Below are 27,925 nucleotides of genomic sequence, written 5' to 3'. Positions count from 1 at the left end.
CATCTGGATGTTCACTCTATTTCAATATTAATGAAGATTGGGCATAGGCCTAAAACACCCAAATACTTTCACATGCATTCATAATCGGTCTTTATACATCATCATTATTCTTACTGCATGTCAAAAACAGGGACTTCTGTACCCCCTTAAAAAAAGAAAAACTAGCAATTATTTTTGCTTTTGGCACAAAAAGTACAAATAAAGAACTACCAAATTAGTCTTTATTAGCCCTACCTTTCTTTCTTTCTTTCTTTTTTTTTTTTTTTTTTTACAAAAGTCTTAAATATAGGTTATTATGTAAACACTGTGCACACACTGGGAGTCTGATCCTGGCCTGTTGAAATCAATGGCAAATTTCCCATTATGTGCAGTAGTGCAAGATCAAGCTCCAAGTTAGTACAGTACATACAAGCCTAAGTCATTGAGGGAGCCATGGATTCAGGACAACAAAAGCTCAAGATGCCCTTTTCAAAACCAGCTGCTTGAAGAATCAGATGTGGTGCTGAAAACCTTCCTGCACATATTGGAGTTTTCTTGATGGAGAGGGTATTCACAACCTTCCAATATTTCTGCCTTCCCTCTCCTCGCAGTGTACCGTCTGCCAGATGGTAGGCTTTCATACTTGGTCAGGGAATGCCTGTAAAGATACAGTGTAGTAGCTGGCATTAGCAAATTTATGCAAAACTGTGCCCTGTAGGTGAGCTAGAGACAAATACTTCACATATGAGGTTACGCTGCCGCGATGTGTGGGTGTAATCAGAAGATGTTTTAGCATCTGCAGAATAAGACATACTTAACAAACTCTAAGGATTTCCTGGAGATCCTCAAGTTCTTTAATTGCTCTCAGGCTTACCACCTTTTGGACCAGAAAAGACGGTATGGAAATCCAGCACAGGCTCTGTAAATGAGCCTCTAGATCTTAGCAAATAGGGATTAGGAAGAAGTAGTAAATGAGGCTTCTCACATGGCAGTACAGCTGGTACTTTTTGGCTGCTGGAAAGCATCTTTTACCTTATTGTCCAGTTGTTTAGATCTCAGGAAAGTTGATGCCTTAACAAAATAATTTAGCACACAACAGTTACGAGAGCTCAAGGTACCTTCACTGATAAATAGCAGATCACAAGGAAATCTTTCAGGTTCAGCTGGTTTATGGCTATGCGCTTACTCTCTCAATAGTGGAAAAGATGAAATGCTGCTGCCAGCAGCATTTCAGCTCACCATCAAACCATCTGCTAGGCACCAGTGAGCTTCATATCAATGAGCTGATTAGTTAAACTGAAGTAGAAAACTGGACAAAAGTGTACACTCAGAGCAAAGTCAGTGATCTTCTCCAAGTCCTCTCTGAATCTCAGAGGTGAGGGACAGGGAAGAAGAGGTTAACAAGAAGTTGGTGTGCATGACAGTCTGCATGGCACCTGCTTTTGTTAGGCTGAAATTTGCCCTCTGTTGTGAATCCCCTGTGGCTGTGAACAGCAAAAATTCCAGATTGAGCATCTGGCTGGAAGGATGCCTCATTAATTGTATCTATTAGTTCTTACCTGAAAGGAGAGCCAACTCTGTCCATCTGCATACAGACTAAGAACGGGTACTGTGAAAACTGCACCGTGGAGATAAAGTCTAATGCTGTTTCTGTTTCCAGAGTGGTTTCCATACCAGTTTTTAGAAAGAAGGAATCCACCTCAGCATTACCAGCTACAAACATGGCTATCCTGCAAATAAATTCAGGCATTGCAATTCATTCAAAACACATCAATAACGAGATAAATTACGAACAGTCCTAGCATCCATATACTATATCTGCCCTCATAGGAGCTTGTTTCGGGTAAACGTATATAAATTCAGAAGAGACTGGTAGGAGCTGGTATTTCCCAAGTGAAGGGGAAAGGAGAACTGCCAATGCTCTCCATACACATAACTGTTCTTTAATTTCAGCTCATCTGAAAGGTCTTTTATATTTACATTTTTCTCATTGGAACTACCAGAGCTGAGGAACGTGAGCTTTATATGGCTACAGCACCCACTGGGGGTATCTCACCGGTTCTTGACGTTGGTTTTGGACTCCCTGTACCACAGGCTGAATTCCATCCCTCCTGAGATATCAATAGCCAGTCCTCCTTGGAAGTCTGCACTTGCCCTTGGACCGGATTGCAGCTGGAACTCCTGGAAGTGTGAGGAAGCACAGGTATATCCCTGTTACTGACTGCAGACCTCAGTGATTTCCATCTTGCTTTCTGTACTGCTGCCAGCAGGCTCTGCTGGCTGGCCAGCTCACACAGAGAAAACTCCTCTCTGCAGCCCCGGCGTCATTGCAGTTTTCAGCACACCCAAAGGTAGTACAAATTACATCTTCAGTAGCTAGTTGGCCAAGGCCATAAGTCAGTGAACCTTATTTGCTGTTGGTAATTTATCTTTAATGCATTTTCCATCAACCATCAAGGATGCTTATGGCTTCTTGAATCCTCTGTAACTGGGTCAGAAACATACGACATACAGTCAGTTTTCAAAGCAACTATAGCTCAGGGAGACAGCAGATCATTACTTTCAAATTTCGACACACAATTTTACAGTTCACTCTGCTTGGGAATCCAACTCACTTTATATAGTTGTTTTGCTTCCCAAAGATCTAGTGGATTCATTCACTGTTTTACAAGAGACATTATTTCAGAAGTTCATTCTGATCACGTCTCTTGCATACAAGGACACTGCTTTCTCTCTGCGAGCTGGTTGTCTCCCATCCCAGGGTTTATCTGTCTGTAGTATTCCCATCACCTGTAAAGATGCAGGCATTTGCAGGTGTGTGAATACCTAAATTTCCTCTCTTTTTGATGCCCAGACACCTTAAAAGTCTCTCTCCTCACAGCTACTTTGTAGCCTAGTGGTTCCAGCTAAGGTCGTTTCAAGAGTCAAGAAAGAAGTAGGTAGTTGTAGCCTGCCTTCCAAATCCCTATAGCAGGAAGTAGCAGTTGGTGAGACCTTATTCAGTACTGAAATTTTCTTTCTATAATCAAGGATATTCAGAACTGTGGTGGTTATATGTAGTACCTCTCTTTTCAGAGTAAATAATCAATCTCTTCATTAGAGCCAGCTTAATAGTCAGTTGCTGCTGAAGTGAGTTTAAGATTTAACACAAGAACACAGTGGGCTGGCTGTTGCTTAATAATCCAGTGTGCTCTGAGTGAGCATGGTCACTGTGTGCTCTGACTTCTTTTCACACAGGTAAAAATAATGGCTGGGGAGTATTGTCCTTCCAAAACCAAAAGCTATTTTTCTACTGATTGCAAATTGGAAAAGGATGCTTTCTGAGTTAATTAAAAATCCTTGTTGGCCTGTTTAGATGTGGCAATAAACACTGCTTACTTTTACTTTGCTTTTAATAAGGGCTGAATTGGTCAGTAGTTGTTGATGAATAAGGTAGGTAACAGAATAAATTCTGACAGAGATACATATACACAGCCAGAGGAGCAGATATTTTAAAATGCATTGTCAAATTGCACCTAAGAATATAAGAGTACAACTGGCTTGCAATGGCTGCACAGTTTGAGACTTTAAAGGCCTTAAATTCCCCAGACCTTTGCCTAGTGTGAAGTAATGTTTGTCTCTTAAACCAGCAACAAATCCGGGGAGCACTGCTCTTATGTTTTACTAGCTCATCTATTTCCTTATTTAGTCTGCACTGTCCTTTGCCTCGTGCAAATCCAGTCCAGGCTGATGGGAGGTGTAAATCACAGGGACCTAGCCTTCTCAGGAGCAGTATTTTCCTGTCCCTTCCTATTTTAAGCTTTATGTGTCCTTTACAGTGGAAAATGTCATCTGAAATACTGGAATTGGCAGTTAGTTGCTGTTTAAAATGCTGATATGCTTTGTTTCAGTAAAAAGTTTCTTTATATTTTGCACTGATAGCACTCCTACACAGAGACTGCAAAAGGCACTTCTTTGGGATCTGGCTATCTTCCACTGGAGTCTGGCTTTTGAATGGTTTCTCTGACCTATTAATAAAGTATTTAATTTCTCTGTGCCTTTAGCAAGTATATTGCCTAGGAGAAATACTAACTGCTAAACTTAATGCAGGTGAGTTTGGAGTCTCAAGAACAGTTTCATGAGAGTTGTTTATTTTATAGAGGCAATTATAGCTTTTGAACTGTTATTCTTAGCTGTCAGACCACACAGTAAGAGCTAGCAGTGGCTGTAAAACACTGCCTCTAGTTGGAGAAGATGTTACAGACAGTGGACAGGGGCATAGAATCTTGGAAATCACCTCTCCATGAAGTGTGCCTACTGGGATTGCTACAGCTGTAAAGTTAAGGAGGAGCTTATTTAGTAGATTTCACAGCATTATAAGTGTAAATCAGTTGTAGTCTTGCTGTGCAAAATGATCCTCACAAACATCAACAGGGGGACAGCAATTTTCTGGTAATTAAAAAATAACTTCTCAAAAATCATGCTGCACTACTGCAATAATTACGAAGCATTACTAAGTTAATTAATTGTCTCTGTTTTTAAGTTCCAGTCTTGGCCTCCAAGCCATCCTTTTGCTGCTTGGTTTCAACTGTATTGTTCCTATCTTGTGTATGTTTTTTGACCTGTGATGAAATCACACTGCAGCCAGCTGTGGCTCACTGAGCTGTGTATCACAGAGTGAGCAATTTATCATGTGCCTACTTTTGATTTCTGATAAAAAGGTAAATCCACATTCGTCTTGGTTGCCTATAGTATCAGTTTGTTAAAGGGCTTACGTTCTGATCAAGCATGGCCAGGGGAAGTGGAGGCAGTACCCAACCATCAAGAAACTAGTTTTGTTATGATTGTCTTGCACTGTTTTTCCTCAGTTCCAGTATTATGTCACATACACATTTCTGGTTCAGTTGTAATCATGGTTAAAGTATTTGTCAGGTAGAAGAAGCATTTCTAATGAAGCTTAACTGGGCCATATCTAACAGTTCCAAACACTGTTGATATTGATGCTGTCCTGGAATGTCAGTGTTAAAAGTCTCAAAAGAATGCACTGTGTTTAAAGAGCTGCTCAGCCCGAAGCTGTGTTCAATGGTGTTTTAAATTATTTTTGCCTTTGTGGGGCTAGAGGAAAGAACAAGTACCTTTTTGGTTGTAAATGCTTGCTTTTGGTTCTGGCCACTGATTGAATCCTAGAGGACCCAGGCAGCAACCGTGCTAGTGGAACTGAAGGGAGAAAGTGGGATAGAATCCTGTCTAATTACAGTGCTGCCCAGGCTGTCAGAGAATCAGTGGCTGACCGAAAATGATACACTCTGATATTGCTAAAAATGGCACGCAGTCCCAGCACTGATGTGCTCCAGACTTTTATGAGGTTCTCTGAAGATGAGGAGTGGAGAATCTGCTGGCTGGCAGAGCTCTCGGGGTGTTCCGCCAGCTGGTTCTGCCAGGGTATGTATGGAGCTTGATGCATGCACAGCAGATGGAAATATTTAGTTCTGTAAACACCATGCTTGTATGATCATCTTTCTCATCTCTGCAGTCTGTTTGTTAAGCAGATCATGGTAAAGATTTGCCCCATAATCTGTATGTGAGATTGCTATTGGACTGAGCTTTAGTTTGACAATTTCTGCACTACCTGGGAAGCTCTTATGATGACCTTGTAAAGAGGCTGAGCAGGGTTCAGGATGAGGAAAGCTGTTATGTTCAGGGCATGTTTATGTGTCATTTTGATTGGAGTGGATTTTCTCATCATCTGCTTTTGGCATTTTCTTTTGCCAAGAATTAAAGAGGAACCAACAGCCGTCTGTCAGGTAAGAAGGTCATCACTCTGCACTTTGGCATATAAATGATATTACCAGTAACAATCCCAAAGTCAAGAAATTCTTTGAATATTCCAGTTCATGGAGTAAAGTTTGAAATTTTTCTTGAGTCCAGTGTTAAAGTTAAATCTACAAGTTCTAAGGTGACACTTGTTTGGAATGAGCAGAAATATCAAACCAAATTCTGGCACTGCACTTTAACATGTCTAGACGCTTAGTCCTCCAATAATATTAGATGTGGTTGGTTATATTTGTCTATGAGTCTATATTTAAGCATAAAAAGAACAGATCATTTGGGGTGACAATTGTAGAAAAACTGTGTAACTTCCATTTTAATTCTTGTTTTAGCCTGTCTGTGAGTGTATGAAATTTGTACCTCATAGCAATGTTCTTTGAAGGTGAGTTACCTGGGAAAACCTGACTACCAGTGATTCATTAATTCATGACCTGACAGTTATTGCCTCATTGCATGTAAGATCTTTGGACAATTTTTGAAGAATAAAACTTAGAGTAAATAAGAAACTGTTGGAGGGGAGACAACAGCTGATAGCAATATGAGTTTTTCTACTCAAGTATTTTCTCAGTTGGATTTGGTTTTAGTCAGTGTTACTGTGTTTTCTAGAATTATATCTGTTCTCATCGCATTTCTAGAAAGTTTTTCATGTAATTTAATTCTCCTCTTTCATATTTATAATGTTTCTATTGCTCCATAGTAAGAGAAGCCTGCATAGCATTGGTCAGATTTGTCAGCATCAGAAAGGGAAAAGATGCTTTATGTGGAAGACAGCATTTCTGTTTAAGAAACAGAAAAAGAAGCAAAAACATGCCTAATGGTACCTGTGAGTAGTCTGTGAGGAGGATAAGTCCTTTCACAACGCTCATAGGATCTCCAGTTGCTGAGAGCATTTTAGACATTAAATCACCATAGCCTTGGAAAAATGTAACTGGCCTGAGTTGGATATCAAACAAAATGGCTGACGTGCCAGCAAAGGAGTCCAGGTTTTCTTCGCCTTCATCAGGAGTTGCAGCTATTATGGACTCCAGACCTTGAGCTTCGATCACCACCTAAGAGGCAACAGTGGTGCAGAATCAATGGAAACACTCTGCCTAACGTGGGCTAATAACAGCCATACATGTTTTCCTAATGTCTAAAAGCATAACTCCAAATTACTTAGTTGCAGATGCAAAAGTATGAGGTTATGACTTAAGGAAACAAGGTGTAGAAACTAGAAAAATGGAAAATAATCTTACAGGATGTTTTTTTCCCTTCAGACAAGGGCAGACTTCGCCCACAAGCCCACATTTTCTTTCCTTTCAATCACGTTTTCCGTAGACATTCCATAGAACAAAAACAAGGCACCAAAAATCTTTGTGTCTACAGAAATTTAGGAGGGTAATAATATTGAAGGCACTTGCCAACGTTAACAAAATGCCAAAATGGAGACATCTCATTTAAATCTCTTTGATTCAAAGATGTTTGAGCCAATCATTCAATTTCCATTTCATGTTACACCCACAGCATGGGACTTTTACAAGCTAACTAGATTTTTACTAAGTATATCAGATAAACAATATAGTCTTAACCAGAGATGGTGCATGGATGTATCATATAGTATAAGATACCTGTCTTCGAGTTCAAGGCATGCATACATTGTTCCCTGCTGCATTTTTTTTCCCTTTATAGAACTGTTACTTGGCTACTGCAGCAATCATTATAGTCTTAAGCGTTTGCTGAATTAATGAAGAAGTTCTAAGAAGCAGCCTACATATGGGCTTATTTTTTAAGTACAGTGTGGCTGTTTACCTGGCCAGCATGAAGTTGAGCATTTTTGTCAAAAACATGGATGTTCAAGTTGCTTCTTCTTAAAATGCCAGAGCCTGAATAGAGGATGTCTAGGCTGTACGTGGATGATATATCAGGACCACCTTAATTAAAAAAGAAAGAAGCTACCTGTGACTAAACTAGTGAGTTAATCAGATGTTTGGGAATAAAAGCAGGGTTATAAGGCAGTTTCCTGGTTACATACGTGTAATATAGCCAGAGTAAGCAGAGGAAGATCCTGGCTTGGCAAAACGCTCATAGTTATGAGCACGCATGTCCTTCAGAACTTTCCGAACTGTTTTGCTGTGGTTATTTGGAACAAACAGACAAACAAATAAAAACATAGACACAAAAAAGATACGATAACTAATATATTACTCTTTTATAGAAACATCAAATCTGAGAAAGCATCTTTCCTACTGGGAAATTCTCTCATTTTCCCATGAAAGGAAACCTCTAAGTCTCTTCTAACCTAGAGCTTCTTATCTAATTTGAGCTACTCCTGCAGTCATAGATAGAAAGACAAGCAAATGAAAGTTTTGCTTGAAAGTTAATATTGTTGAGCAGAGGACATATTTTGATTATTTTCCTCTGCTGCTGTGATGTTTAAATTTTTTCTTGTTCATTGGATCTTGAAAATCTAAAAACAAGAATCCCACCATATGGACAGAATTACAATCAACAGAAGAAATTTCCTACAGCAATACAAGTTAGATGCTTAATTGTAACTTTACCCTTGAAATTTCTAATTGTACCCTTGAAAATGTAACTAGCTGTCACTGAAATGCATAAATTTATTCTGAAAGATCAGTTCTAAAAGTGGCATAAAGGTCAAGCATTCTCTTATACTGCCTTTAAATTTTACAGGAATAATCAATAAGAATCTGTGTTTCTTCACGTTTCTGCAAAAGTGTAAGAAATACATGTGTTTATTTAAACAGAACTTAATGTACCTTGAAGGCTTTTCAAGCTGAAGTATGTCTTGGATTATGGAGAGCATGTACTTGTTCATTTCCAGTGGCAGTTCACCTATGGAGAGTAGGATGTTTTTCACTTCCATGTAGGATGGGTTACTGTTTAAGATGATGGCAGCTGCAGTGGTTCGCACTGTCTTTTCGTGGACTTTACGATTCTGGTGGTATATCCTGTTCATTGTTTTCTTCGCCTGGTAAGGAAATAGATTGTTCAGTCAGTGCTCAGCTCACGTAGATGAGAGAGCAAGGTAAAGCTTGGAATCTCATTTAGAATATCAGCCTAAGCTTCATCCATAGCAAAGGCTAATATATTAGGATTTATTTTCAGCTCTCCAATCTTCATGGTCTTTTTGGAATGTATGAGACATGTTCGGCTCAGTGGCCAAATGGAGAGGTGGATATCCGCTATGCCCTCTCAGCTGCAGCTCAAATACAGTCTTACAGGCTGATTATGACAGCAAGACTGTAAATAAATGCCAGTACTAAGATCAAAACACTATCTCAGTGATAAGATCCAGAGAAAGACTCACTTGACTGTTAAGGAAGGATATATTAAAATAAAAAATCCTGCAGTGTTTGCTTTTTAGTCTGCGCTTACTGTGAGAAACTTTGTTACGTGGAGAGCCATGCAGTGAGTGACAAAATGGCCTCTGATGTGTGCAATGCCATGGCAGCACCCTGATAATTCCAGCAGATATGGAATGGGCTGCAGGGTAATGCAGCAGAGGCAGGACCTCTGCTATTTTGTATCTTGTCTCTTACCATTGGAGGCTGCAGCTACTTAACTCTCTTCACAGGTCATCTATTCTCCCAGGTGATGTGAAAGCACAAGAACAGGGGTTACACATGTTCCTATCTGTTTCTAATGTTTCCTGTGCATCACAGAGGCAGCTTTCTTGCAAAGGGAACTCCAGTTTGCCCTGCAGATTTGCCTCCCACCTTCAATGGTGGTGCCTGACTCTGGAACCAAGAAGTAGCACTGGAAGACTGCAAGTTGGGATTTGGCTAGCAAAAATGCATGGTTTTCTTGCTAGAAATGAAGTACATGTAATAACTTCCCAATGGAGAAAAACTTATGTGGGGTCCTCTTTAAGAGTGAAACTGACAAATGTATTCTGTTTAATTATACTTTTACTAATACAGTCTCTTGTGCTTCTCTTCTTGGGCAGTATATTTCCTTACCTCGTTGGTGAGGAGAGAAGGATCATATCTCTGTAAGGCAGTGACAGCAGTATTGCTGATGTGCCCTTCTTCTGACTCTGCATACTTCAGAAGCAGTGGAATTGCTTCAGGAAGGAGTGCATTCTTCAGTGCCAGCAGGTACATCCTCACATTGTCATCTTTCTTAGGCTTTTCCAACCTACCTAGAATCAACTTCTTGGCTTCTACAACAGCCTAAAGAAAATAAACAGCACGTTTAAGTGGTTGTCATGATTCTACCTCCTTCCCCTTGAGAAACAGGAGCAGCAGGGCTGGCAGACTAGGCAGAGAGTAAAAGTTTTGTTAAACAAGGGAAAACTGGGAGTAATCCACAGAAATTGGAAGATATTTGATTAAAGTAAAAAGCTTGCAAAACAGATGGTTAAAAAAAATGCTCTGTTTATTAGATGCAGGAATTTTGGGGCTAATTTTAAATCAGGGAGGAATATGCTGCCCGAGTCCCTCATGCTCTCCCAGTAATATCAGCAGGATTTGTTCACATGTACTGCAGACTAGAATTCAACCAACAGTGAATAGCAAATATTTACCGGAAGCTTGCAGCCTTCTCTGTCACACAACTTTCGGATGAGTGCTCCCATGACAACAACAAGAGTTTCTCTGATTTCTTCATTTGCAATATCACCCTTGAACTTTGCCTGTTAGGCAAAAGCAACACTGTTAGTCCCTCTGTCAAAATATAATGAACCACATGATGTTCATGTAGTGGTCTGACTGTGGGCATTAGTGCAATACAGAGACAGTGATCACTAACATCCTGGGCTCAGGCTAAGCAGAGCACTGCTCTGTCATTACATATAATCACTGAGTGCCTTTTTCCCTTCAGGGGCATTTAGTGTCTCAAAAAGCAGAATTCACTGGAAGGGGTAACAAGAGGAAAACTGGAAACAGACCTGTTTCCTCTCCTTCCCTCTTTGACAGGGATGTGGCTCAAAAGTAGTAACTTCATTGTATTTGTTTTGTCATTCGACTTACAATTAAAGTTTTCAGGAGCATTTCACTGGGGTGAGAAGCAAATCCACAGGCATATAGGAATCGCTCCTGCAGGACAGTAGTGCTTGCATCTTTAAAGTCAAGAAACTCCAGTATGGCTTCTAGTGATGCTGGCGTCTGGGCAGAGGTTATGGCATCCACTATCTGTGGACTAAAAGATGTGGAAATTAACATCATTGTAATGAGCTAAAAAGTACTGAAAGGACTTTGCTGCATACAGAATGATGTTAACACGATGACAGATCTGTTCATTCCAGGTAAGACAGAATTTGTTATACATTTCTGGCAAAAATGATGTCCCTGAATGCTTCTGTATCAAAATAGCAGATAGACTCCAGAAAATATTCGTATCTATGGATAAAATTATTTGAATGTATGCAAATACAGGAAAAGGTTATACGTTGGGAAAAGTAAGTGTTTTATTTCAACTGAAATGATTGGCAGCAGAGAACAACAGGCTTCTATGCTACTTTTTATACTCCTGAGTTACTCACAGGTTAACAACTGCTATAATTTCCTTGAAAGATGCTCAGTGCACAGTGACACTCAGAAATGATTTTCAGCTCCCAAGTTTAGCTTCACATGCTCGTCACACATAAACTCCAATCTAAGGACAATAACCAGGCATGAACCACCACCTCCCTTCTCTGATGTATTTGCATGTGAAGGAAAATGGGAAAATTAAGAACAAATCAGAGTGTTCCAGGGCGAGAAACCAAAGGCTAGCTACAAAGCATGTTTGATCTGCATTGTAGTTATACTCTTAGTGGCTGAATAATATGCTACAAATAAATTTTATTAAGAAAATAAGCGCAGATTTAAAACAAGCAAATGAAAAAAAACCACCTTATTTTCCTGTAGATGGTAATGAATACCATTTTTGCTCTGTTAGGACATCACCAGTAGAATGGAACTTGTTTGCATGCAACTTAATCTGCAGGTTTAAGTAACTTAAACACTTTGAAAGCTTATTCAGGATGACTTACAGGAGTTCTTTATTTTCACTTTTAACAATCTGAAGTATCTCCTCTTTTGTAGCTCTTCTAATGTTCTGAATGAAGGATAAAAAACTTCTTGCTGCTTCAGCTTTGGAAAGTTTTTCAGGATGCATGTATTCTTTGATGCTTTTCCAGTGTTCAGAAAGCTGCAAAATAATTCATATTAAGTCAAATCTCTCAGTGCAATCTCATTTGGAACAAAATGTGTTTAGTTAACAGTATCACTGGAATAAGCTGACTTTTCTTCCTTTGTAAATTGACTGTGCTTTCTGATATGTATGGTTTGTCTTGTGTTCCCATTTTCTTTTAAATAAGTTTTTTCTAAGTAGGAGATGGACAATCCCCATTTTATAAGTTAATTGTATTTTCTTACAGTATGGTAATTTCAGAAGTGGTTTGTGTGGAACAGGAGTAGAAGTAATTTCAATTTCTTATTTGTAAAGCTTCATCAGATTTGAAGGGATTTGTGGCTAGTGTACAAAAAATGGTAGGACAGAAGATATTAGAATAAGTATCTGCTTCTTCTTATGTTGTTGATGTATTTATTCCTCGTGCTACATAGAATCATAGAATCCATAGAGTTGGAAGGGATGTTTATAGTTCATCTAGTTCAGCTCTTCTGCAATGAACATGGACATGCTCTGCCCAGTCAAGTTGCTCAGAGCCTGGCCCAGCTTGGCCTTCAGTGACTCCATTGGGAAGGGCTTTCACCACATCTCTGGGCAACCTGTCCCACTTCCTCCCCATTCTCACTATAAAAGACTTTTTCCTTATATCCAACCCAATTCTCCCCTCTTTTATTTTGACAACGTTTCCTCTCATTTTATCACCTCAGACCATGCTAAAGAGTCTGTCCCCTTCTTTCTTGTTGCTCCCTTTTAGATACTGACAGGCGTCTATCAGGTCTTCTTGAAGCCTTCTCTTCTCCAGGTTGAACAGCTCCAGCTCCCTCAGCCTGTCCTTGCAGGAAAGGTGTTTCATCCCTTGGATTGTTTCTGTGGCACTCCTCTGGATGTGTTCCAACAGGTCCATGTCTCTCCCGTGCTGAGGACTTTACATCGGACACAGTACTCCAGGTGGGGCCTCATCAGTGCAGAGTAGAGAGGCAGGATCACCTCCCTCAACCTGCTGGCCATGCTACTTTTGATGCAGCCCAGGATATGGATGGCTTTCTGAGCTTCAAGGGCATACTGCTGGCTCATGTCCAGCTTGCCATCCACCAGTACCTCCACGTCCTTTTTGGCAGGGCTATGCTCAATCTTTTCATCCCCCAGCTTGTATTGATAGTGGATGTTGCCACGACACAGGTGCAGACCTTGCACTTGGATTTGTTCAACCTTGTGAGGCTCATCTGAGCCCACTGCTCAAGCCTGTCTAAGTCCCTCTGAATGACATCCCATCCCTTGGGAGCGTCGACCATACCCCACAGTTTTGAGTCATCTGCAAGCTTGCTGAGAGTGCGCTCGACCCCCCTGTCTACGTCATTGATAAAGTCCTGACACTGACCCCTCAGGGACACCACTCATCACTAATCTCCATCCAGTGAGATATTTTCCACCACATTCTGAACTCGATCCTGTAGGTAGTTCTTTGTCCATCAAACAGTCCACCCATCAAATTCGTATCTTTCAGATTTGGAGAGAAGGATACTGTGGGGTACCATCTCAAAAGCCTTACTCAAAGTCCAGACAGATGAAATAAGTGGCTTTCCCCTTGTCTGTTGATGCAGTGACACCATCATAGAAGGCCACTAGGTTGGTCAATCAAGATTTGTCCTTGATGAAGCCATTCTGGTTCTCTCATATCACCTCCCTGCCTTCCATGTGCATTAGCATAGCTTCCAGGAGGATCTGCTCCATGATCTTTCCAGGCAAGAGGTGAGACTGACAGATTGGTAGTTCCTGGAGACATCCTTTTTACCTTTCAGCAAACCTGATCTTCGCTCACATCAGGAGGGACATTGCTCCTCCAGTCCCCTCCTTCCAAACCAGTCATTCAAGGGCTGTATTATCAGAGAAGACTGAGGCAAAAAAGGTATTGAGTGCCTCAGCCTTCTTCTTTTCTGTTGTTATCAGTTAAGTTTCTGACATGAGCCAGCATGATGCCAAAGCACCCATATTTGTCCTTCCAGCTGCACTCCCATAAAAAAATGGCACAGGTATTCTGACCTTTTCTCTCTCACTTGCCTGTGCCTCCATTACCTCAAATTATCGAGTGTTCCTTGGTGAAAACTCAGCTGTTCTCTGTAGGAGTGTTTACTGCAGTTTTCCTGAGTGGGAAATAACACTAGCACCCATTTGACCTTTACTAAAATACTTCCCCTCTTCATGGGTTTTGTATTAGGCAATAACACTTGAACCTGCCATCAAACAGAAGTATCGTTCAGCAGTACAGAGTGCAACTGCCATCAACTGTAACAAACAATAATTAGGCAACAGTGATTGAGACATAAGATATTTCCTGGAGATTAATAACCATCTGGGAGGAGATCATGTTCTGAGGCACAGATGGGTCTGTTAACTTCAACTGGTGATTAGTGCTTAGCACCAAGGTCAGTGTGGCTATTATAAGCTGAAATTGGATAAACATATGGGGCACTTTCTATTCTCTCTGTTGAAATTGCACCATAGCCCAGCAGAATTTCTCTAAACTTCATTGATCCCATAGTTTTTTGTTTTTTTTTTTCTGTGCAGAGCTCAGTTCTTTCAGCTGGTCTTAGTTGATTTAGCCTATAGCTCAGGAACACAAGACAGGAGGCCAAGCCTTCTTCTATTAGGGGTTCTCTAACCACTCAACTGCTATGAGCAGCACTGCTACGAGCAGCAGCTGCCTTTTCTTGAAATGACCATGATTTTAAAAAACAATATCCACAGCTGAATTTAACAGGAGGCTTCATTTTCCTGTTGTGAATATCAGGCTGTTTGAATTGAATAAGCCAGAGATTTAGGTTCAGATACACAGACCACATGCATAAATCTACCAAAGCTCAGACAGGAATTGGATTCTCTCTGATCAGACCACTGCAGTTCTGGGCACTCTGGGAAAATTCAAGCCAAGTGGAGATGCCATATATCAAGAAAGACTTGATTTTCATTGTCCGTGTCTTACCACCCTATGCAAAGTTCCCTTGGGTTAGTTGAGTCCAACCATTGAGACCATATGGTACACCGCAGCTACATGGGTTGCTAACAGCATCCCTTCAGTGCTGCATCTAAGTTCCTAAACTCATCAGCCTGCCTTCTTCAGGTTGTGCTCTCTCTGGCAGGGTACTGTGAAATACATCTGGAGCTGACTGTAGGCAATCAGGATGTGTCTCTGCTCTGTGGGTACAGTGTGGAGATGGGCATAACGAATAACTGGGTTGATATTTAGACCTTCATCACACATTGCCTGCAAATCTTCCTCCTACTAAAAACAATGTCAAGTAGACAAGGGAACACTCCATGTGCAAATGTTGCTTCCTTACATTAATTAAGCACTTGAGCAGCGAGAAGCAACTTCTCATGTCAACTACTGTATGGCTTATCTTGTGTGTCTAAGCACACACAGCCCCAGTCCAAACTTTTCAAAGGTCGTCTACACAAAACAGAACAAAAATAGCCTCCATTGCAGAAGGGGCAAGCACCTGTTTCTTGTAGGAACCATGAGCTTAAAGAAATTTTTAGGAGCCATGAACTCTTCTGAAGAGAGCATGCTTTATGATGATGTCTAAATTTAAATCTAGGTCTAAACTTAAATGGAGATGCTGGTCATAATCTCACAGAAGCTAGCACTGCCACCTGTGCTATGGGGATAGTAATGGTTATTTTCCTAAAATCATATAACTAGAGACAAGACTTGTTAATGATTTGAAAATGGTAACGAAAACATAAAATTGTAGGACATGTCATGTCAACATGGCATTAAATGTATACTATGATATATTAGTACCAAATGTTATGTTGCTGCTTTGGATACAGCGTTCTGTTTATAGACCCCATCTTTTCATAGCAGTTACTGTAAAATACAGTGAGAAAGCAAGACTTCATTCTCATCGTGCCATTAGGTTTATAGTTCAGTCCCCAGGCAGTGCTCTGGAATTATACCCCATGTTTATTATCTTGGTCTGGAAGTTATCTCTATAATCATTATGACAGAGTTCCAAGTGACAAATTGGACAGCACAAACCCTGATGGGCAGAGAAGAGCACCTGTCCCTGCTCTGTATAAGACCCCATGATGTTCCCTACTCAGAACTGGTTCAGCACGCATGCAGCATCATTTACTATTTCATTTTCACTGATCTATTTTTTAATCTTCTCTATGGCTCTACAAGCTTTAGACAAGATAAATTATTGCAGTGCAGTTTTAGTTCCAAATAGCTAGTTCCAATAGAGTAAGGTTTTTGCGCTCACAAGGAATTGAGGGTCAATGTTGCTGAATAGTTCTGTTCAGCCCTATCTTGCATATCAAAAATTGACAGTGCCTTTAATTCAGTACTCCCATTCAATCCTAAACTCTTTCCACAATGATAACAGCATTAATACTATTTGCTAATAATCACTTTAGTAATTTGTATTAGCATTTATGTTTAATAACTTATGTATTTCAGTAAAACAAAAGATGATGCATTAAAAGGAGGTTCTTGAAATACCAAGCTTTCAGTAGATTTTAGATGTTTAGGTATGAAAAATCAAGAGTTTAATTTGGTGGCTTTTTTGTTGGTTCTTTCTTTTGCTTTTTTTTTTTTTGTTTGTTTGTTTGTTTGTTTGTTTGTTTTGTATGGAGATAGAGATGAGATGAGTATTGAACTTGCCAGGAATACTAAAGCCCCAATATATATTTTAAATATAAAGATATTTACAAAATGCCTGTAAAGTCTTTTTGATAAAAGACTTCCTTCAGAGTCAAGCAGTTAAAACAGGCAGAGTAAGGGTGATGGAGTACTGGCACAGGCTGCCCAGAGAAGTTGTGGAGTCTCCTTCTGTGGAGATGTTCAAGGCCTTCCTGTGCAACCTGGTCTAGGAAGCCTGCTTTGGCAGGGGGGTTAGACTTGACCTCTAGGGGTCTCTTCCAACCCCTACAATTCTGTTGATTCTGTGATATATTCCCTGCCCAAGAACTGGCTAGCTACCTTCAATTTCTAGGAGCAGAGAACTATCTATAAACACTGGCCAACCATCTTTGTAGTCATTTCCCACCCCGCTAACCAGAGGAAGTAAGTTACTGCCAACTGAAGTTTGGTAAAGATGAAATAAAAAAGTGTTGCATTTCTTAGTATTCTGTGAAACACTGCACTTAATCTTTGAAAGACAGAAAAAAGGTTGATTTTTTTAGAGGTAGTTATTAAAATACCCTCACGTGGTAGAGCACCACTGCATCACTACCATGTTCCTTGCCCTGGGGACCTCTTCTAGCAGACTACTTGGACATAAAATTCTGTTTCCCTCTTGTTCTGCTCAACTAACCATCTTGACATCCTATAAAACTGTATTTACTTACTGAAGGACACTTTTTGCATTCGGATTTGACCGTCTCTGCTACTAGTGGTATGGAAATGTAATTGGAGTCCAATGTCTTGATAACACCAGCAGCGTGCTTCCCAGCAATCAGTCCAGGGCCAGCTTCTACCGACTGCAGTTCCAGTTTCTGCCTGTGCATCCATACATTGAAAGCACCATTAGAACTTCAAACATTTTGAAGAAATGCAGAGGAATGTAGAGGAAATACGACATATGCAATGTAGAGGAAGTGAACAAAAAGTCTTCACAGACTAAAAATAAAGGACACAGAGTTTTCAGACTCACTTTAAAATGATGTTTACAGCTTTTTTAAGGTAGCAGAAATATCTAATTCTGGTAGGGTTCCTGCTAGAGGAATGTGCCATAGAATTCTTGAACAACAGACTTTCTAAATGGATCAGTAGTGTCTGGTAAGCCATACACATTAATGAAATATTTCATATATTTGTTCATAAGAAGATCCGAAAAGTGGGATTTAGAATGCTTTTTTGTTTGTTTGTTTGTTTGTTTGGTTTGGTTTTTAATAGCATAATACTTAGGAGGTGCCTGAACCATTTCCCTTATGTGATTAGCTCCAAACTTTCAGTGTTTTAGAATCTGGAGTCAGACACAGATCTAGCTTTCACTACTGCTTCCTTTCTCATCAGGCTTTTTTTTCTGTCCTTATGAAGTTTCACATATTAGAAATGAAGATGCATCTGAAGTATTTCTTAACAATGTGACAATGCAGAAACAGAACTCCTACAGCAGTAATGTGTTCTTTAAAATGTTTTGTCAGTTGCATTAATTTCATTTCTGATGGATGTTATTATTTATTATCTGCAAAATGGGAAAGCCCTTAATCAAAGTCAGACTAGGTACAGTAAGAATACAAAAGATATCTAAATTCTACCCAGAGCGTTTAGAGCCCTAGATCTTAAAGCTATGAGACATACATATGTAAGCTGACTTGAACCACAAATCCTGTTGTCATCAATGACAGTCAAGTTTCCCAACTTACTTTGAAACTATTTTGGCACCTGTTTTTCTTCGGAAATTCAGAAAGAAAACGTAATTCTCTTCTGCCCTTATGGATTTAATGAAACTGTCTTCCAGCACATAAATTGTGGCAGATGTGGCTTTTGTGCTGACATCTAAAATCTGAAAGGAATTAAAAAATAGACCAGAAGGAAGGGTGGTAAATAAACAGCAGAGTAGGAGAAGATCTCACAGTTCCAAATCATAGCAAAGTTCATAATTAAATATAGCAAAATGAACTAAGTGCACATGGGTTGACAATATCTCAAGCTAATGCTGCAAACGAGGAACTCTCAGGTTTTCACAAATTCCCTCTAACACAAGAAGCCACTTGTTTTAGCAGCATGTGTTTTAAATTCAATGTGAGAAAGAAAAAGTGTGGAGGGGAGGAAACTATGAAGCAGGCTATAGCTGGGAAAATTCCCAGTAATACCTTTAGTTGAAAATGTACTTCAAAAAAGGTGAGAAGCTTTTTTGGAAAAATTACTTATCAGTGAGACTGTCATATTCACATCTGGAGAGCACAACCAGTCACTTTGCTTGATGTGTTTGTAAACTAGTTGAAGTCTTCATGGCAAGTGTGAAAATCAGGAATTAAGCTAGTTTATAAGCAGAGCATATGCTGCATTTAGATTTCTCTGAGCTGAGGGTTAGCTTCTGACTTGGAGAATCCCAGGGCCCTCAGCATGTGTCCAGCTTGCACTCAATAGTAACCACTTTGGAAAGGCAATTACTACCAGGGAGGGATCATTAAGGTCATAGTTGGGCTTCAGGTACCTCAGCAGCACATCTACATTACACCTGGAATTACTCCCACACAAGCATAGCAGGAGTCCACTCAAGAGCCAGGATTTTGTCATTTTTGTGTACACTGAATGCTGTGATGTAGCGGCTGGGAAAAAGGATATAATCATCACAATTTGTCCAAAAGTCATGTGAACATGTTTGCTGGACTCAATGCCAGCTGAGCCAAGGTGGTTCAAACAGGAGAATCACTTCCCTGTTCTCCACATAGGTATTGCATATGAAACTTGTTCTAGTAGTACCCCAAATGCACATGTAGAATTTGTTTTCTGTAATGCCAAGAAAGGCCTTTGGAAAATATGAGTAATAGCTAATACGATTATATTTTAAATAGAGAGAGCAGATTTATTAAAGAAATTGTACCTGGTTGTGGCTGGTAAATCCTGTTTTTTCTATTTCACAGGAGTCCAGAGCTTTTATTTTAGTCACTTGATCTTGCCGCACCTGGTAAGTAACATTGCATTTCCCAGATATGTCCACCTTGGGAAAAAAAAAAAAAAAAAAGAGATTAGGACAATTTACTGAATTTATCTTTTGGACTCCAGAAAACCTCAAAAAATAAACTGTTGGCATCTCATACATGAGATGCTGTGCTGTTTGGGTCTGAGGTTATGTATCAATTCTGAATGTAAAGACTGCTTTATTTTTTTTTTCCCTTGTATTATTGTTTCTAACTTCCTGTCTTGAACAGGCAGGTGTGCTTTCCATTAGATGGTTATGAAGAAAAGTGTTTGTTTAAACAAAAAAGTTAGGAAACAACTGGCAGTTGGCATTGTAGTTATGAATTTGAGTTATTCAGTTCATGTTGACAGATGCAAAAATTTATCTGTGTAGTGTAGGTTGAATGGTCGTGGCTAAACTATTGCAAAAATTGTATGGATACCTGGTTCAATTTAAAATCAACTTATCCATTGAATTTGGCTTAGGAATCAACTGACTTTAATCACCAATGCAATCTCTTTGTAGGGTGTGGTTAAAGTTGGTTTCTGTCCAAATTCAGCTAAATTAATAAAAATACTTAAAAGGACTTCACCAATTCTTTAAGCTACTTGCAGAGGCTTGGCTTGTGTCACCAGACTGTCTTTTAATCTCCAACCTCAAATGCAGTCAAAACGCTGATTTCTGCCACTCCTCATTCCATCTGAAGCCATCTGGAGCCTCAGCCCTGCCTTTTAGATCAGAGTGGGCTCTGTCTGTTTCACTGCCAGATGTAGCACCATACCTCACGAACAGTACCAGAGTGCATCTGTAGCTGGAAAAGGCTAGCCAGACCTCTCTTAAGATTTTGAATAAAACCAGGTTCATTTTCATAGGAGTAGAAGTTTTGGACCTGTAGGAATAAAAAACAAGTATGTAACAAATGCAGTTAAATGAAAAATAAAAAGTCAGAATCCTTTCCATTTAAAAAAGCAACACCTTCACGTCTTCAGATTGGGAAGCTGAATTTGGACCTGTTCTTTTTAGTTAAGCAGAGGTTGCAGAACCTGGTGATAAGAGTACAAAGACATTTTTAAGCCTTCAGCTGTACCAAAATACAGTTTCACTGCTGTGAACATCTTTCTGTCCATTTAAGTAAGAATTTGGAATTAAAGTGGAAAATGTTCTATAGTTTCAGAAGTTTCTCAGTTTTTTTACATTAAGTGTCGATAATCCCTCCTCACCTGCACATAATATCTGCTGCACTTTAATCACAGAGTGCAGAAAAACAGAATGAATCATAGATAAATCACAGAATCACTTAAGTGACGTGTCGAACACATCACAACCTTTGAACTTTGGGGATCAACTGTTGTGCTTGAGCCTCCCCTTAGGCAACAAAAGACTTTGCACCTCCACTTTGCATTCAAGGTGCTTTTAAAGTGCACTTTTTCAGGAATTGTAGGTCAAATCAGCATGTTATCTCGGGGCAACCCTGGAAAGTGAAATCACTGTGCCATGGATGAAAGTATCACAGCACAGAAAAATCATAAAAGGAGTGTACAGTTCCTATTATTGAGAAAAATCCCAAGTTTTCAGTATTATATCTCAGTGAACTACTTCTACCCGTGTATTTGCAATGCTCTGAGAGCAGATGGATTTTAACTGTGTTCTTCGGACACCTCGGCCCTCCTTCAGGGATGTGTACAGTTGGGAACCAGTGCTATCCTGTTTCTTTTTCTGTTGTGTAAAACTGATGACAGAGCTGGGTCTGCAAGTTACTGAGTAGACTTGATAGCAGCTGCAATGCAGTAGGCTGAGCTGGCGGCCAGAGTATGTACTCAGTGCCTATTTACAGCAAGAGGTAAAGATCCTGTCAGGATAGAGTGTCACAGCCCTCACTGTGCTCCACAGAAGAGAAAAGGGAGCATCAACCTTTAGCCTTCCTGCTTTCTCACTGCCCATCTACCTATGTCCCACTGACTCAGGCTGTGGAGGGGAGAGCAAGAGTGTTGGCTTAACACTCCTGGCCTCAAGCAACAGGGGAGTGGAGGAGCATAGGGAGCAGGCAAAGAGGAGCTGTTGCTCACACCTTGCTTCTTGCTGCCCTGTATGCAAGGAGACAAGGGAATGGTTCCACAGGAAAAAAATGTGGAGATGGTTTTACATGATTCTCCTTCTGAACAAGGCTGGAATGCTGAGAATTGCAATTGAACATGGGCTTCAGTGCTGTTCAGAGGCAAGCTGTAAAATCCAGGCAGCAACTGAAGTGCACTTTCACACAGTTTCTTCTCCTTTTGATTTTTGGAGTGAGTTTCTCAGCAGAGGGACAGCACGAGTGGTTGTAGTTCTTTCAGCGTCAAGCTCACTAATTTGGGAACCTTGAAACTGCAGGTGACAATGAAGTCAGTAAGCAAGCCAGAGAGGTGGGTAAAGCAGTCAGGCTAAGATGTCTGTTGAGGATTTAGAGCAATTAATACCACTCCTCACAGACTTGGTACAACCTCCATTGTTACATACTGTGTTAACATTTCTGTCTTCAGGACTTGGATAAAATCCTGGCCTCAAGGAAGTCAATAACAAAAAATCTGCACAGCAAATATCCATATATATGTATATACCCATATATCTGTGGCTAAGATGCTGTTTACTTATATACTTACACGTGTTGCTCTCCGTGCACAAGAGGCTTAGGCTTTAAGGGCCCCCTGTGAAGGTGAATTATACTGTTTCAAATTACTCTATTTTGTACAGAAAGACAGGACACAGTGGCATGTCAAGAACACTGAGAGGATAGTGAGTCATTACATTCTCCAAGCCTTCAACAAAAGATTTTCCCCAGATGATCTCAGGGATTTCATACAAGCTTTGAAAGACAGGGTCTTACTTTTCCACGGGCTAACTCAAGCACCATGGGCCTCTGCAGAGCTTCCAGATATTCTTTCCTGATGATCTTCTCTGTGCTTTTTCCTTTAAAGATACTTTTATCAGATGGACGTTCATTCACATTTTCTACTTGGACATTTCTTATCTAGCAAAGTAAAAACAGAAAATTCATGCAGAGAACACTCGAGTATTAGCCTGGGGTAGGCTGAGAAAACTAAATAACTTCAAACCTAGACATCAAAAGCAGTCTATATTTAGCATATGTAATGATTTGTAGCTAGACCTGAAGATTTCAGGGTATTGCCCCTCACTTAGGTGCTCATACAGAAGTTGTTTGCAGTTACAGAAACTGTATGAAGCAATTTCAAAACACAGGAGGCATTCTGAAGTCCTGGCTTAGGAAGCTAGATACATTCTTGTAAAGTCTTACTCTACAGGAAACAGCTAAATGGAGAAGCTGCTTTTAGTTGACAAGAACACAGGAGAATAAAAGATTTAGCTCGTCTTCTGAAAATAACATCTTTGAGATTAGATTAACAATTAGATAAAGGAAGGAAAAGTTAGGCATATTCTAAGTTATGTAAGGCGTTAATTACCATAACTTTGATCAGTTGGTCATCATCGTTTTCAGGATTTCTCCATAAGAGGTTGACATCTACACCAGAAGAAAACCGGTAGCCTACGCTTTTCTGCAGGGATGCTTTAGGCTGATCAACATAGACTTCAGCAGTGTAAGCAAATTTATATAATCTATCATTACTTAAGCTTGGTCCAGTAGTGTGCCCTGTTTGGAAAGGAAAACAAAATTGTTTTAGAAATGACTAACACATAATGACATTCCTCATTCTCTCTAGAAAACACCCTTAGAAAAAATAAGAATACAAATGACAACAGAAGATTATGGGACTGATCTTGATCCCCTTGCTTACAGAGATAGTCCCACTAGAACAGCTGTTTTTTTCTTAAATTGACACTTATTTTGTATATACAAGGTAAGAACATCCACAAAGTCCTTTGGTTTAGCTCTACACTTAAATAAGTGAACAAGAATCTATTTTGGCTATGTTATTGTAAGAAATGAATGCAAATTTACTTGTAAATCAAAATGTCTTAATTACTTATGCAATCTGTGTGCTTACAGTTTGAAACGTACTGACATAACTTGTTGGAGACGATAGAAATCATTCTCTGCACCTCTAGTACATTTATTGGGAATCTTTCAGTTGCTCAGGGATGATATAAATGTAATGAAGACATGGAGAAAATATATTACTTAGATACAGTAATTAAGATCTTTTTCTTTAAAATAAATTATTATGTCTGCAGCTGTGATTCTACTGTTAACTGATATATTTTAAGGGATATGAAAAGCCAAAATTGAGCTTAAATGCAAGTCGTATACCTAATGTACACCTGAATTAGCATCAAACTGGAGAAGCTGTTCTCTAGGGATTCCGTTTCAATGCTGTCAGTGTAAATGAAGCATAAAAATGTCTTATTTTTCTTTTCTTCTGTAAAATTACTTATAGTGTCCTGTGTCCACAGCCTTTCTTATTTTCTCTCATGCACAGCTCTGTGGGGAATGTGTAGCATGACAACACTATCCTCAAGGCATAGGCATTAAGACTGTGTCCCAAGAATGTGGCTAAGGAAAATCAATTTCTTCTTCAACACCCTTCAAAGACTGTGCAAAATAGGGTATATGTGATATCCCTTTTTATTGTTAGCAGGGGCTTCCCCCTCTGCTGTGGATGGCTACAAAGGTCTCTTCCACACAAGACAAATTGATGAACTCAGTTTGTAGAGGGAAGGGAATGGAAGAGAAGCTGGCTGAACACAAAGTGCTGTTACATCCGCAAAGTAAACACACATACAGTGACCTTAGGTGCTATCTTTAAATCTCCCAGAACTAGCCTCTTGCACCCAAATGCTGCACTGCTGAAAGCAGTAAGAATTTCTTCCTGGTGTTCAGTAGGCACCAAGCAGAAACAAAAGCTTTACAATAGAGTTAATCAAAGAAAATACAAGTATCATCGTTTGGGAGCTGCATCTCAGTCTTAACGATAAGTACAGAGAAAAAAGAAGGAAAATCTACCACAGCATCCTGGGCAAATTCTTAAGCATGCTGTAACTTAATCAGTGTGTTCAAAGTCCCTTGCAGAGAATCAGCAGGCTATCTTGATTTGTGTCATGGTCCTTGGTGTTTTTTTAAATAAGTTTCAAATCACTGTGTCAGTAAAAAGGAAAACCAAAGTATTTTCTTGTTCTGCTGTCAGATTTTAAGTCCCTGGCAGGTAGACAGTGTAGGTTACATTCTGCAGAGCTCAGTGTCCAAAACTTAAGTTGCTCACTTATTTGCCCTGTTCCCTCTGATGTCATAGCAGTATGTCAGGGTTAGGTTTGAAGAACCTGTCTGTGGGGAAAAAGAGCAACCCCACTGAGGCTGGCCTGCAAGCTTCACAGATTGACAGAGACACACAGACCCAAACTGGTGAGGATTTATGCCAGTCAGAGATATGGCACAGAGAAGTTTGGTAACTCTGAGGGAAACAGCCTGTTCACTTGTGAGATCTCAAAGCTACAGCTATTGATCATTTCACAGGGAGGCTAAAGCATTAAGATTGGCATGAATCTCTGTTGCATTTTTTGGGATCTGCTTTAAAGAAAAAAATGAGGTGTACAAAGCTTCTTTCAGGATGCTGTGCCATTTCCTATCCCCTTCCCTTTGCCCTTACTCCTGTCACCTTTGAAACCACATTGCCTTTGGGAGCAGAGGGTGCTCAGGGTGTGTGCATGGCAGCGCCTTTCAGGAACAGCCCTGCTTCCCTGCAGCAGCTCTGAGCAGGCTGCTTCCTGCTTTGAAATGTCCTTCACAGGCAGCAGAAATGGCAATGCTAATGATTTAGTATTGACTGAGGTTTGACAAGTGCAACCCGCTAGGTGCTTTCTAAAGGCAGAGGATGACACAGTCTTATCTAAACATAAAAGGTGGGGGAAAAGCATGTCCAAGAAAATTGATCCGGGTGCTGAGAGACATAAGTCTAATTAGTTATGGTGGGTGTTTATGCTTTTCTCCCTCTCATTTTTCAATTAAAGGCAACTTTCACATATCCTTTTCCTTCTCCCACAGTTCACCCCACTGATCCTTTTTTCTTTTTGACACAGTTCTCCTGCCTTCCTCACTTTCAGCAGTTGCTTGTTCCTATTTATAAATATGCTACTCCCTCCTGAAGGAAAGAGCTGAGCAAAGGACACAGGCAGGCAGTTTCTTGCAAGTGTCACAGGAAAAAAAATGAATAATTATGAACTGCTTCTGGGAGCTAGAACAATACTAGGTTCTGAAAGCTTTGACCATTCCGCTATACAGCGTTCTGCCCAGGGGGGCAGAAGGTGCATTCAATTGCAAGACCAGCTTCACTGATGGCAAAGTGTGAGCCGGTGGTGGATTATGGCAATGGAAGAGGAAGAGATGAGGCAGTATTGAAGGCAACCCCAAGGAGTCAGCACTTATCCCACTGGAAATGTGAAAGCCAGAAGAGACAACTGGATAGTGTAGTCATTTTGAGAGACAAGGAGTAAAATTGTGCTTGCAGGACAGAGATGCACTGTCACTGCCCAGAACCAGTATTTAAAATTGCATTGCTAAATACTCATGCTATCTTTCATGAGAAAAACACTGGTAGTATTTGAGAAGAAATATCACTACAGCTTTCTGATATAAATCTTTCTTAAAAAAAAGCAAACGTCTATACTGCCTTCAGAAGCTTCTTCCCTTTCTGTTCAACACAGGGCTTGTAGCCCCTACAGCCATTTGTATTTTGGCTGATGGCAAACATCTCGCTGCTGGAGGAGGAGCGGACGTAAAGGCTGCATTCTGCCACAGAAACTGTCTTGGGGTCAGAAGTGCATGCTTTCAAGGTGGAGTGCATAACACATAGCTTGACTAGTAACGTTAAGTGTCTGTCATTAAGGGTAACATGCCAATTCTATAATTAAATCATGATACTGTATAATACAGAAGGTTACACTGCATGAGTAGAGACAGCTGTCAAGTCCTGTGCCGTTTATTAATACATATGGCATGCACAGCATGTGTGTCTCTAACTACTAGCTGGCTCTACCTTCATAAATTATATTTGCCACTGTTTCTGATATTGGATAGCTTCAAAAAGCAAACGCCATATTTGAAAACTGGAACTGCAGTAGGAAAGTTTCGTGTATGCTGATCTAGCTGACTTAAAAGAATATTCCTTTAGCATTTCTAAAAGACTGACACGCAGAGAGGCAAAAATGCTCATCCTAATCTGAGCACTGTCACAGAGGCACTGAGTGGCCTTCAGGCCTGTAATTCAGCACTCAGTTTCTCTGCACAAGAGATAGAAGAGACCTTGCAGAGCTGAACGGAGGACAAGCTAGTGAGCAAATGCTTGCTCACTGTGCTAGGGATGCAAAGTGACAAACAGAACTTCACATTGATAAGTTTTGAGTAGTTGATGTAAGAAGAAGCTGGGAAGTGCAGGCACCATCAGTACCAAGCCATTTATGTTACTTGACAGTTTAGTGAGAGTCCTCTATTGCAACAGGAACCACCTGCAAACTTCTCTGTTTTATAATTCCTGTCATAAAAGGGTATGGAGGCAGGCAGAAAGGTTGCTTCTCTATGCTTTCCCAGACGGTGCCTGATGCTTCTACAGGCATACTTCTACCTTTTTAACAGTTTAGCCTGCAGCTAAGTGCTCCCCTCCTTCTCTCCTCTCCCCGTGGAGAACATTCTCATTCAATTGATAGAACAGGCGTTGGCTAATGCTGTAAGATTGCTGCTCCCTTAAGATTAATGTCAGATTGTCCACAGAAGGCCACCACTGAAAGGCCCTTTTTCTCCTTCAGTACATCAAATTTCATGCCCTTGACCGTTGTGCAGGACAACTGAGTAAAGCCCTGCTCCATGGGCCAGTGCAAACACCCAAGTTTCCGTGGCTTACTGCAGACCAAGCTCCCAGTGAAATTAATGGGATGCTTGTTACTGACTTCAGTGGTAGCTGAGTCAACTGCTTAGAAGATGAAACCTGGACAGCTCAGAGCAGTTCCTGGCTCTGGTCCACTGGAGCACTTCTGTGTGTTTAACTTAATAGTCCCCCTCCAGCTGGTGCCCCACAGCATGACTTGACTAAGCAAGGTCAAGATCTGCAGTTTCCTGTCTCGCACCACTGGCTGTGTGCACCTGAAGACATCATCTCTTCCCTCCCTTGTGCCGACATGAACGTTACCAGCACCTAAACCTTTGTAATTAACAAAGGTGTTTGGCATTACTCAAGTACAGCTGAGTAAAGATGTACATGCATCTGTAGAAGGACAGTTATGCCTTGGCTGACCTACCTTTAACAGAGGCTGAATACGTGGAAATGATGCAAAGGAAAAGCACGGTAAGAACAATCATGCTGGACTCCCCCGAGTTCCTGGCTGCAGCATGAAGTGCAAAAGCCTCCAAGAAGCAAGAGGGCCTCCAAGAAGCGACTGCTGACAAT

At 40.4% G+C, this 27,925-nt stretch overlaps 1 protein-coding gene across 1 annotated transcript; it reads right to left on the bottom strand.

Annotated features, from left to right (window-relative positions):
* Positions 1-234: 234 nt before the first annotated feature.
* On the bottom strand, positions 235-27,925 carry MTTP (microsomal triglyceride transfer protein). Its single transcript, XM_065736949.1, has 18 exons — positions 27,777-27,925; positions 22,997-23,184; positions 22,402-22,545; positions 20,320-20,427; positions 19,461-19,577; positions 18,277-18,416; positions 17,257-17,407; positions 11,765-11,922; positions 10,761-10,929; positions 10,316-10,423; positions 9,750-9,962; positions 8,547-8,758; positions 7,799-7,896; positions 7,576-7,697; positions 6,609-6,836; positions 2,036-2,160; positions 1,539-1,709; positions 235-637 (listed from the first exon to the last, which is right to left on the bottom strand). Exons 1-18 carry the CDS (start codon positions 27,835-27,837, stop codon positions 469-471), a joined length of 2,682 nt encoding a protein of 893 aa, XP_065593021.1. The 5' UTR covers positions 27,838-27,925; the 3' UTR covers positions 235-468.

The sequence above is a fragment of the Cyrtonyx montezumae genome, unplaced genomic scaffold (genome assembly GCF_038088225.1).
Source record: "Cyrtonyx montezumae isolate F1298 unplaced genomic scaffold, pur_monq_1.0 scaffold_2, whole genome shotgun sequence".
In the NCBI taxonomy this organism is placed as follows: Eukaryota; Metazoa; Chordata; class Aves; order Galliformes; family Odontophoridae; genus Cyrtonyx; species Cyrtonyx montezumae.
The sequence above is the reverse complement of the archived record's forward strand: the minus strand, read 5'-3'. Positions and strand labels throughout refer to the sequence as shown.